The 13105-nt window shown below is 46.2% G+C and overlaps 1 protein-coding gene across 2 annotated transcripts in view; it reads left to right on the forward strand.

Moving 5' to 3' along the window:
- The first annotated feature begins 5888 nt into the window (after window positions 1–5888).
- gmpr (guanosine monophosphate reductase) overlaps window positions 5889–13105 on the forward strand; it is an 18857-nt gene continuing 11640 nt past the window's right edge. The window contains exon 1 of one of the 2 annotated variants that reach the window (XM_062529896.1): window positions 5889–6173. In XM_062529896.1, coding sequence (XP_062385880.1) covers window positions 6087–6173 — 87 coding nt within the window. In that variant the 5' untranslated portion in view covers window positions 5889–6086. Of the gene's footprint in view, window positions 6174–7119; window positions 7134–13105 lie in introns of those variants that run through there. The other variant, XM_062529897.1, reaches the window with a different exon arrangement.

The raw sequence follows: 13105 nt of genomic DNA on the forward strand, positions 1-13105 counted from the left end.
ACAAGTATGGAACTTCAGTGGAAAAACTGACTTAAAATGGCCACATCCAAAATCTAGCTTAGCACTGATGCCTGGACAAGTCTGGTCACTGAAGCCTACTTAGGGGTGACTTGTCATTTTATAGATGACAGTTGGGAGCTTGTCTCATTAAATTTGACAACACTGCCAGTTGAACACCGCCAAACAGCAGAAAACATTGCCAGGCTAGAGTGTGGCAGAAAAAAAAAAATATTTCGTTTGAGAATGTCCTTGCTATTGTCATTGACAATACACGCAACATTGTATCAGCTGTCAGAATCTGGGAAGATCTGGGGTGGTATCCCATCGGTGTGCTGGGCATACAGGACAACTGGTAGTCAACCATGCAATGGACAACCCTGTGATTAACAAGGCACTCTCAGCTACACGAAGCCTTGTAAAACACATTAAGAGAAGTGAGCCAGCTACCACTAAGCTAAAGCTAAAACAAAAAACAGATGGGCGCAGCTGAACATAAACTGATATTTGATGTAGCAGTCCGTTGGAACAGTTCATACTATATGATTAAACGGCTTTTAGAGTAGAGGGGAATATTGGTGTGGTACAAGGACAATCTTACTAATTTGTAAGATCATCCATTTTCCATCATTCTAAAAGCGAAATCACACTGTCGCCTGAAATTAAAAAGAGCACTAGTATATCAATAAACGATATATACCTTCAGTATGTGCCATATACATCCCACCAATAGAATCTCCCTATTATGAGGAGGAATTCATGAGCAGCCTCTACACTGACATCAGCCGTGTCCAGGCCCAGGGAACTGTGCTGATATGCGGGGAGCTAAATGCCAGCAGTGGGTTGCACCAGCTGAACTTAAGGTCAATCGTAAGTTTAGGTGCAAGTTGTGTCTTAAACCTTACGTTCAAACTAACTAGTTTTAAAGGAGTCATAGAACGCATTTTTTGACCATTACAAATTGATCTTTGAGCCTAAATAATGTCATATGTAAATTTGTGGGGCTGAAAACGCCCCAGGAGCACTGCTAGATCGCCTAATACAAGGTCATAAATAAGCCTTGCAATGAAACGGTTTGTTTTTCCCGCCCACTCAGCAAGTTCATGAATATTCAAATGAGATGCGCGCTGATTGGTCTATTGGCCGATATGTCCTGAAAGTTGATTGGCTCAATCCACCGGTCTGAAGCTAGAGCAAAGTGAAACTACGTTTACTGCTGGTAAATAAAGCCAAAGTCTCTGATAAAGCTATCAACAATGGATTTAAATAAGGAATACAGCCGTACATGTATAAAGCGAGTCAGAAGAAGGTTCTGACGAAGATGAAGTGCAGCAGATTCCCCAACAGAATGAATGTGTTAGATTGGTAAGTTTTATCAGTACATTTCTTAGTATTAACTCTCCAAAGTTAGCTGTAATAACGCTAGCATTACAACGTCTCTGCCATAGACCACATATCTAGATACTAGCATCGTAAGAGCAGTTTAACAAGAATTATTAATCGAAGGTATGCAAATGAGAGGGGGTGTATCTAAAGGGGGATGGGCGCCTATTACGTGTTATCTGAGCTCTGTTCAGATTGGAGCATTTCAACACGGCTGTTTCTATTTCCCAATTTGCATACGAAAGCAGGCGGGGGACGCGGTAAAGTCTTTGGTGTTGTCCTTTGGACACTGCTCGCAACCTAAATTCAACAGGAACAAGGTGAATGTGGTTTTGAATTCTAGGACTCCTTTAAACTAGCGCTGCGTTCTTTTTCTATTGCACCATTGCTAGTTAAAGGTATACTATGCAACGTTTTTCAGTTAATCAATTCATTCCATACTGTTATATTAGGGATGGCGAAAACTACACATTTTCTTGACCGACCACCGAGGCTCGTTAGCCGGTTGAAACCGGTTAACCGATTTGTTTAAAATAAATTATGCTATTTGAAATAACAGCCACGCAATTTCCCAACTCTCATCTCTCTGTCCCACACTCATACACACAGCCCTGGCGCCGCCTTTTCACTCACGTCACTTTTTAAAATCCTACAGCGCCAAACATGAGTCCTACAAACCAAGGAGCTTGTAAGTGGAGGACAAATGGTTCCTTTGCTCCGAAAATGGTTTGGGTACAAGGTGATCGCGTTGCAAATAAAGGCGTTAGTCTAGCGTTAGAAGCTCATTTGAAGCTGAAATGGCCGCGGCTCACTTATGAAAATGACAGCTCCGAAGAGACGCAGCTTAGTTTGAGGAAGTGCTAACAATAATAACGAAAGATGATCATTACCTTATCTGTTACCATTGATGACCCTTCCTGAAATGTAGATGTAATGTCTTTCCAAATCTAAGCCTATCTTATGCGGATAGTTGCCTAGACTGCAACACGATAAAACCAATGGATAAAACAGTGCACTTCCAGATTGCAAAAGACGCACCGGCCACCGCTGTGACCTCTTGCCAAATGTTTTTATTGGTTTATTACGTAGCCTACAAGCAGGCGTTATGAAAAATTGAGTGTGAGGGATAATTTGTTAACTTCACGCAAAAAACATCTTCTTGGAATGAGATGGCTAGCTGTAGTAGCGTTTAGTCCACTGTCTTTAGCCTAATTTAAAGATGCCTCTTTTTTTTTTTTTTTAACCGACTAGCGACAACTTTGGTTGGCTAACGTGGATACGGTCAACCATCGGTCAAACAGTCACCGGTTAACATTCCTAGTCAAAGTTTCTGAAGCCAGGAGCTTTCAGAGCAGTTGATGCGGACGGTGTGGATATCACAAAGGACGAGAACCAACTTCCAGGTCAGTATGAAGGCACAAAACATTTTTCTTAATACTTTGTAGGTTGGTCTTAAGTTACTCTTGGTGATTGTCTATTCTGTGATGCCTCTAGATTCACAGCTTGGCATTGGCTTCACAACAAGAACCACCTTAAACAGACTCATTGAAGCTGGTCATGTCTCCCCCGAGGCTGTTAAGTAGTTCCACATGGCAGTAAGAAGCTTCTTCAAAACATCAGTGGAGTATGCTTTGGCCAAACTGCCTTTGAATGACCAAGTACTGCAGTACTCCAAGTTTGTGGATTTCAAGCAGAAAATGGATGTTGCTCTGGATTATGTGCAGTACTTTGTTCAAAGGTATCCATCGTACAATCATTATAGTGCAGGAAAGGTTGAGGCTGGTATAAGTTGTGAGACAAGTGATGGTTCATTCTGTTTCTCTAAATGTTTAGATTCAACCATCTCCTGCCATATGATGAGCTGAGGGAACAGGACCACTTAAATGATGAATTCCTGGAGTACCAGATGATGGAAGAAAAACACATCCCTGATGCCATCTGGAGAGATGCTGTTGTCAGAGAGAGTGAGGATGGAGAGTTCCACAGGATGGATCGAATTTGGGCCTATCTCAGCACTGTGAACAACCCCATAAGTGGAACACTACAATTCCCAAGACTGGTAAAGGTTGCACAGCTAGTGTTGAGTCTGCCACATTCTAACGCTGATGCTGAACGTACATTCTCCGTGGTGGGACTTAACAAGACAGACACACGGAATAGACTGTCTCTTGATGGCACACTTTCAGCCATCATGTCCATCAAAATGAATGACATTGAGCCTTGTTTCAAACACGAGCCCCCTGCTCAGATAATAAAAGATGCAAAATCTATTGTTCCTTCAGTTCAGAAATAATGACACTTGTTGTTTACAAGGTCAAATCAATAAATAAACTGAAGGTTTACAAGAAAATATACCACTATTTTTTTCCCAGTTGAATTAACCAAAGCAAAATTGACACAGGAGGATAGTGGATCATTCTAAGGGCCCAACATATAGTAATTTCCTACGCATCAACCTCAAACCGTGAAATAACCTCAGTTTGTGCACTGCAGCCGCCCAAAATTTTCAGTAGGCCGGTGCATGGGCACGTTTGGGGAAAAATCTCACTCCAGGCAAATTACCAAAGTTGGCAACCCTGCTTTATTTTGCTGTATGTGCTTTGGGAATATTTCAGCCACCACTGTTGGCCTACGGTAACGGTAATTCTCTCTAATATGACTAAAAAAGAATAACAGCTCAGTCAACAGCAATGAAATGTGTGCTTTGTGTGGTAACGTTAACGATAGGTAGGCTAGGCTAGGTTAGTTGTTGTACACTAGGTCCACCTACGATTTCCAGTGAAAACATGATTCAAACACTGCTCAAGTAAATTAAACGTGTGTAATTGGTCGTGTATGTAACTCTTCTCGACTTATACTTAACATTTCCACCATTTAAATGAGAAAACCATGTTAACACTAGAAGCGCCAAGCGCTGGTCATTTGACCGCTGACGCGTATTACTAGAAGCGCCGTGTAGGTTTGACCTAGATATACCTAGAATGGCCGGGTGATTACAAAAAAAAATAAATCTTTTCACTCTATTAAATTCCAGGACCCTCCATGACTTTTCCTAAATACGCGTGTTTTGTCACCCAACACGGTTTGACACGAATGAGACATGGCTTAGTGCCAACTGAATCTATGACCAAACGATTTGATTCGTGCACGAAGCGCCATCTAGCTATCATTATGTGTAAGTGACAGCGTCCCAGTCTAGGGACTCAGCGGTCATTTGACCGCCTCACCGCGCTTTAAGTAGTTCACAACAGCACGGCGCTTCTAGTAGGTCGTCAAAGCGGTCAAATGACCGGGGCGCGGCGCTTCTAGGTATAAGTGGGTCAGAACGGCCCGGCGCTTCTAGTGTTAACAAATGAGTTACAATGGGACTTACACCGAGGGAAAGGGGGGTGTAAGTTAGTGTGTAAATTAAGTCATAACTAAGTGTTTCGTTGAAACTATTTGCATGGAGCAACCCGTTATATTTTAGTAGCTCGTAAACTTCAACGTAGTGACAGTTTACGTTAAAACTAAGCTAAGATGGAACTTACGTTCAGCTGGTGCAACCCACTGCAGGACTGGGTGTGAAATAGATCGTATAGACCGATCCAATCCCATCCACTTTATTTATTGCACAATTTAAACAAACACAAGGTTTCCAAAGTGCACATGCTGACAAGCTCTACCATTATCACTCAACCCCTCTCACATCCTCCTGGAAAAATATGTGTGTGTGTGTGTGTGTGTGTGTATGTATGTATGTATGTATGTATGTGTGTGTGTGCGTACAGTATGTGTGTGTGTGTGTGTGTGTGTACAGTATGTGTGTGTGTGCACGCCGTTCATGCAAACACTACGGAGCTTTGCCCCCAGTGGACATCAGGTGTGGTGTGTCCTACTGCAGTGCTGATCCGCAGTGTGTGCGTATGTGTGTGTGTGTGTGTGTGTGTGTGTGTGTGTTATGGCACGTCAGCAGCCCAGACAGGAAATGCTGCTGCTGCTGTTCTTCAACAGTGTGCTAGAGGAGTGGACAAGAGAGAGAGAGAGAGAAGAGAGGGAGGGGGAGGAGAGAGAAGAGAGGGAGGAGAGAGAGAGGGAGAGAGGAGTGGACAAGAGAGAGAGAGGAGAGAGAGAAGAGAGGGAGGAGAGGGAGGAGAGAGAGAGGGAGAGAGGAGTGGACAAGAGAGAGAGAGGAGAGAGAGAGAGGAGTGGACAAGAGAGAGGGAGGAGAGAGAGAGAAGAGAGGGAGGGAGGAGAGAGAGAGGCAAAAGGAGAGAGAGAGCGAGTGGAGCTCTGTGAGCATGTGTGTGTGCTAGAGAGAGGAGCGTGAGAGGGGTGTGACGAGACGTGCACGCCTGTATTTATGTCGGTGTGTGTGTGAGAGAGGGGGGTCAGAGCAGAAGAGTGTCAAGCGTCAGGGAGTGTGAGCGTGTGCACGCGCGTGTGTGTGCGTGTGTGTGTGTGTGTGTGTGTGTGAGCGAGGGAGGGCGTGCGGAGCGACAGGGAGGAGGAGAGGAGAAGAGGAGTGTGTGAGCGAGCGCGTGGCCAAATAAAGCCATGGGGGCCCGTGTGTGTGCGGCCCTCCCGTCTCTATAAATACGCAGCGCGTCGGCAGGATCGGGTTTGGTGGCTGGGGCTCCTCAGCTGCGCGCACACACACACACACACACACTCTCCGGCTCTCCGCCGCTCTTCGCCGACACACACTCGCACACACAGACGCCGCCATGCCTCGAGTGGACGCAGACCTCAAGCTGGACTTCAAGGACGTCCTGTTCAGACCAAAGAGAAGCAGCCTGAAGAGCCGCTCTGAGGTAAGCATGCGTGTGTGTGTGTGTGTGTGTGTGTGTGTGTGTGTGTGTGTGTGTGTGTGTGTGTGTGTGTGTGTGTGTGTGTGTGTGTGTGTGTGCAGCCTGACGAGCCGCTCCGAGGTAAGCGTGTGTGTGTGTGTGTGTGTGTGCGTTAGAGCATGGATACCCGACCGAAACCCGACGGGACCCGTCGGAAACCGACGGGTTCGGTCGGAGTCGGACAAATATTTAGAACTTATGTTCGGGCTCGGGTCGGACCCGGACACATCAGCGCGATAACACATTTGAAATGTAAAATGAAAAACAACTCATTTCACTTGATGTTCGTTTTTGTGATAGGTTTGTAATAGATTATCCTGATTACATGTATCTTGATTCCTGATCTTAACAGCATAACATATTTCCTCTTGTGCGCGAGATTTTTCTATTGCATGCGACAACGAAACACGTCCAGTAGGCTATAAGTGCAGTTGTGAGCCGTGCTAAGATGGAAGATTGCAAACAGAAGTTAGCCTCTGGAGAGTTTAAGACCATCAAATACGAGAGAGGAAAATCATAGCATGTAGACATAGCCTACATAACTGTGCCCGGCCTCTTGTTCCAACGCGTGCACTTCTTGCTCCGTGTGTGTGTGCGCTCATGGCTCCGCTTATCTGTGCCGACGTTTCCGAATGCCTTTCAATTGATTGATACAATCGGACTTTCCACACAAGCAATATCCACGTGTGTCATTACTATGCCTATGCAAATAGTGTGATTTGAACTGTCGGGCCCGGTCGGACTCGGACACAAATATCTTAATGCCTGTCGGGTTCGGGTCGGATTCGATCACTGCGTTGTCGGGCTCGGGTCGTTCGCGGACAGAAAAAATCGGCCCGATCCACACTCTAGTGTGCGTGTGTGTGTGCGTGCGTGCGTGTGTGTGAGTGTGTGTGTGTGAGCAGCCTGAAGAGCCGCTCCGAGGTAAGCGTGAGTGTGTGTGTGTGTGTGTGTGTGTGTGTGTGTGTGTGTGTGTGTGTGTGTGTGTGTGTGTGTGTGTGTGTGTGTGTGTGTGTGTGTGTGTGAGTGAGTGAGTGAGTGAGTGAGTGAGTGAGTGAGTGAGTGAGTGAGTGAGTGTGTGTGTGTGTGTGTGTGTGAGCAGCCTGAAGAACTGCTCCGAGGTAAGCGTGCGTGTGTGTGTGTGTGAGAGTGCATGCGTGTGTGTGAGTGTGTGTAGGGGCAGCCTGAAGAGCCGGTCGCAGTTAACCGGAGCTCAGGCCACATGTTTTGTGTGTGTGTGTGTGTGGACCAGAGCTGGGCCACATCAGGGCTGAGTCCCTCGTAGTGTTCAAAGCCATGCGGCTCATGTGGCTAATTATCTCATGCGGCTCATTAATTGTGCTCGTGTGTGTGTGTGTGTGTGTGTGTGTGTGTGTGTGTGTGTGTGTGTGTGTGTGTGTGTGTGTGTGTGTGTGTGTGTGTGTGTGTGTGTGTGTGAGTGAATGCTTGTTTGTATGAATTACACTGATAGTGTACTGTTGGCAGAATTACTATTTGCGGGCTTACTGGCACAGTGGAGGTAGCAGTATATGTATGTTTCAGTGAGTGTGTGTGTGTGTGTGTTTCCAGAAGAAGTAGAATGGTCACGTGACACACTGAGAAAATGGATCAGAATCCGTTAAATCTGGGTGACCTTCTCCAGCTCACTCTGACTGAGGCAGCACTGCCGCCTGCTGAGCGGGTCTGGGCCGGATCTGCGCCGAGTCTCAGCCAGATCTCATGGTGTGTGTTATTATCTGGGTGTGTGTCGGGTCACTGGTGTGTGTTGTTATCTGGGTGTGTGTTATTATCTGGGTGTGTGTTGGGTCACTGGTGTGTGTTGTTATCTGGGTGTGTGTGGGGTCACTGGTGTGTGTTATTATCTGGGTGTGTGTTGGGTCACTGGTGTGTGTTATTATCTGGGTGTGTGTTGGGTCACTGGTGTGTGTTGTTATCTGGGTGTGTGTTGGGTCACTGGTGTTTGGGTCTGCTGAGGCACTGTTGGTGAAGTGTGTGTGTTGTGCACGTTCACACTTTTCAGTAACTAGTTCAAAGTTCAGCTCACACACGTGCATAGTTGTTCATCAGGGCCACATCAGGGTCACATCACCACACACACCATCCTGGACCGGGGCCATATCAGAATGTATTTTTCACCACAATTGATTAGAGTGCTTGATGAGAGGGGTTGTGTGTGTGTGTGTGTGTGTGTGTGTGTGTCTCTGAGCTGTCTGGGGTGATCAGCAGCACACTCTCTCCACAGGCAGTAGTGACTCTGAATGGAATGAAGAGAGTGTGCTGAAGGAGAGAGAGAGAGAGAGAGAGATGGTTGGAAAGAAATTGTGAATGAATGAAAACAGTCAACATGAGAAGACAGAACATTTTGGCTTCCTGCCACTCAGTATGTTTACTTACATGCACAGTTGCGTGGAGCTGCAGCTCCAGCTGGGCTGGGTGATGTGAAAGGGCCGCACTCAGTGTTGCCAGATTGGGTTGACTGATTTCCGCCCAATCACCCCGCCGTCTTCAGCAAAAAAAACGTCCGATGACGTTTTTCTCCTAGAGAACCATTGAACTCAAAATGTTATTTACCCGCCTACGGCTTATTTTCCCCCGCCGAACGATATAAAAGAAGCCCACTGGCAACACTGGCCGTACTACGCTACTCCAGCTGGGCTGGTGATGTGACTGGGCCGCACTACGCTAGAGGACCACATGCTTTAGCTTTACTGACCAATGTCTCACTCCGCTACGCCAGAGTACCATTTGCCCCCTTCCTCCAAAACACCAAAACATTAGCCTCATTGGCTTGCATCACCAGTGTATAGTTACATCATTGACAATAATTGTTGGAAATGTGCAAGGATGGTTTCCACTAGGAGATGGTAGAGGGAGAGATGGTTTAGGGAGGTGTGCGCGTGTGTGAGTGTGTGTGTGTTTAAGATAGGGAAGATATGTGAGAGAACAGTTGCCCTGAAAGCACACGTGTGCTTATAAATAACCCGGCTGGGGGTGGGGAATGCTGTGAGAGTGTGTGTGTGTGTGTGTGTGTGTGTGTGTGTGTGTGTGTGGAAGGGTGATATGTGAGTGTGAGTATGTGTGTTTGTGTGTGTGTGTGTGGAAAGGGGGGGGGGGGGGGGGGTGTAAGTGCCAGTCTAGGCAGAAGACAAAGTGCCATGATTTGAAACACACACAAGGGGGTATCATTGTGTGTGTGTGTGTTTGAGAAAGTGATTTAACAGTCAGTATACATGTTATATTATGTAACACTAAGCCAGCTATTAAAACCATGTAGGCTTTATGTGTGGCCCACTCTCAGGCCTTAGCAACACACACACACACACACACACACACACACACACACATACACACATACACACATACACACACACACACACACACACACACACACACACACACACACACACACACACACACACACACACAGGGAGGCGTGAAGATATGGCAGATATGTCTAGGGTTACTCTCACATGGTGTCAAAAAGGCCTGGGGTAGCCTATGGAAATGGCTACTATAACATTCTATATTTTAAACCTCCCTGACAGTGAGAGATGAGTATCAGTGTCAGCCCCCCGCTTTGGGCTACAACTCAAAGAACTGAAATAATGAATGTGAACGTGAACTGTAAATGTTGACCTCTGAAAACGGCATATCGCACCAATGACAACACTAGAGCAATACTGACTCGTAAGCTACTGCTAGCATGATGCTCGTTTATCTCGTTAATCTTTCAGATTGCGGGTCTGGCCAGTGGCCACGCATAATGAAAATGGCCAAACTCGAGCACCAAGCATGCATTTGAAAATCTCACTGTAGGCAATTGGATAACACTACAACGATTCTGGACTTTGACGCATTTGGATAAGACTACGACCAAAAACGAACGTTTTAGCGCTGTGGTCATCATCAGTTTAGCTCACCCTTTCCTTTTTGTAAAGGCTACCACCGATTCCTGAGGTAAATGTGACATGCATCATTGCTCATTGCCAGAGTATCTTGCGGACACAATTCAAATTGTGCTCTCGCGAGAACTATTGATTTCCATGGTACTTGGCAGGTGATACATTGAAACAAAATTCATCCCAACCTGCATCGACTGTCAGTGTAAACACACACATACACATTCATTCCCAGATCAAATGAAATGATAAATAAAAGCAACACCCATTTTTAAACAAACAGTCTGGAGAAACCACTTCGCGCATGTTGGAGCTCTAAATGAACGAAAGTTCTCTACTCACGTACCCACGTAGCTCCGGTTGAAAGGGCTAGCTGCTAGGCTACTTCGCCGTCTCCTCACAGTCACAAACAGCTCCAGGCAGTGCACTCAACCTCATGGACACTGTCCTCCGCCGTCTCTCCCCAGCAAACGTTACAGTGAAGTCACACCAACAGCACTTGGTCTCCTTCGAGATGTTCACCGGTCCATTAGCAGTGTAGCTAGCGTAGAGGCTCAACATAGCTAATCTAGCTGCTAGCTGCTACACACACTGGTTAACGTTATCTCCACTGAAACCGTTCTTCCTTGAAAAGAATACGCCCCCTTAACAGCTGGGGTAGAACACGAAAAACAAACTAATACATATACATTACATAATATTACTTAGTATTAAATTGAAATTCTATCATATATTCTTTTTAAATGTATAACTATCTCTCACACTAGCTTTCAGTCTTCTCTAATAATCATCAGCTGAGCTGAGCCTGAGCTATCTCGCGAACACACATCTCCACGAGGTATTAAATAAACGTCAAAGTAAAAGTCCTCTACAAAATGACGGGTGACCATGAAAGTTATACAGCGTTTAAACTTTAGAATAGACTAGGTAAGAATTTAATAACAAAGATAAAGAACACCAGAATATTATTTGTTACAGCATAACAGTAGCCTACTGCTATTTGAGGTGTGTGTGTGTGTGTGTCTGTGTGTGTGAGTGCGTGGTTCATTTGAAATAGCATCCTGTTAGAGAGGGAGCCTATAGAGGCTGAGACTAAACAACCCCAGGTGAAGATGGGCATGGAATTGCATTGCTAGTCTTTCACCTTCAAGCATTTATTGACAACAGTTGTTTTCATGTCATCATGCAGCCCTGTAGAGTGTGTGCTGTTCGGATCCCTCAGGAGTCAGGACAGATACGTCAGCTGTGTTTATGAGTAAACAACCCTGCAGCCTACTAGCATGGAGGGATGGCCTGCGGAAGGACACACACACACACACACACACACTCACTCAAATGTAGAGAATGCAGAAGGCCCTCTGAGGTGTCATTAACGGTCCAACAGGGTAACCCAAACCTGGCAGCCTGTTTGTGGAGCTCAGGCAGATAACAGCGGGCTCTTGTAGCCTACACATCCAGCCCTGATGTGGCCCTGATCTGGCTCTGATGTGGCCCTGATCTGGCTCTGATCTGGCCCTGATACGGCCCTAATCTGGCTCTGATGTGGCCCTGACTGCTTCTCAACTAATGACAAATTTTTGTGTTAGTCCGACCAAAACCAAACTTTTTAAAAGCCACCATGCAACATTTTCAACTTAATAGAAGAGCTCAGAAAGTATTGTAAGCTCTTTGTAAGCCTCCGTTCCTCTAAGACATGAAAGGTGGTCGGCGTTTTAGTTTTAGTCCCTGAAATCTGAGCAACATCAGACGAGGCGAGACAAGACAGACAGACACACACACGCACACACAGACACACACAGTGGAGCTCTCCACAAGTGGGTTAGCAGGTCAGGTCTCAGGTGTGTCTAAATTGAACAGGTGGGAGAGGGAACGGTGAGGAAGAGTGATTCCCCAGCTGAGGGACCCACTCACTGCTCTCTGCTGAGACACACACACACACAGACACACACACACTGCTCTCTGCTGAGACACACACACACACACACTCTGCTCTCTGCTGACACACACATACACACACCCTCCTCTTTGTAGAGGGACACACACTCTGCTCTCAGCTGAGACACACACACACACACACACACATCCTCCTTTCTGCTGAGGGACACACAATCTCCTCTGCTGAGACGTACGCACACACCCTCCTCTACTGAGAGACACATACTGTACACACACACACACACACACACACACACACACACACACACACATCTTCCTCTCTACTGAGGGACACACACACACACAGTTTACTTCTTTATTTGTATCCACAATAAGGACACACACACACACACACACACACACACACACATCTTCCTCTCTGGGACACACACACACACACACACACACACACACATCTTCCTCTCTACTGAGGGACAGACACACACACACCCTCCTCTCTACTGAGGGACAGACACACACACACACCCTCCTCTCTACTGAGGGACAGACACACACACACACCCTCCTCTCTACTGAGACACACACACCCTCCTCTCTACTGAGGGACAGACACACACACACACCCTCCTCTCTACTGAGGGACAGACACACACACACACCCTCCTCTCTACTGAGGGACACACTCTGTTGTCTGCGGCTGCAGTACTACTCTCTGCGCCAGCGTCTACCTACAGAGGCACTAGAACACAAGCAAGTCAATGGAAGCATGTCGTCATGGACACAACGGTCATTTTACACACAGAACACATTAATCAGCACCACAATCAGTGTGTGTTTCTGTACTTACATTCTACAGAACACACCTGTTGAACTCTATGAAGCACCTGTTGGACTCTGGTAGTATGCAAATGCAATATTGGTTTATGCATTTAGATAATATATCTAAGTGTTGCATATGGATGCAGCACCAGGCTCAGTGTTTGTAGTTTGTGTGTGGGGAAGGTGATGGATGTGGTCTCCTGTTTATGTACTGTAGCTAATGCAGCTAGCTTGGCTAACATTCAGCTGTAATACACTGTTGGTCTAGGTGCAGTCTTCATG

Source organism: Sardina pilchardus, chromosome 24 (genome assembly GCF_963854185.1).
Source record: "Sardina pilchardus chromosome 24, fSarPil1.1, whole genome shotgun sequence".
NCBI lineage: Eukaryota > Metazoa > Chordata > Actinopteri > Clupeiformes > Clupeidae > Sardina > Sardina pilchardus.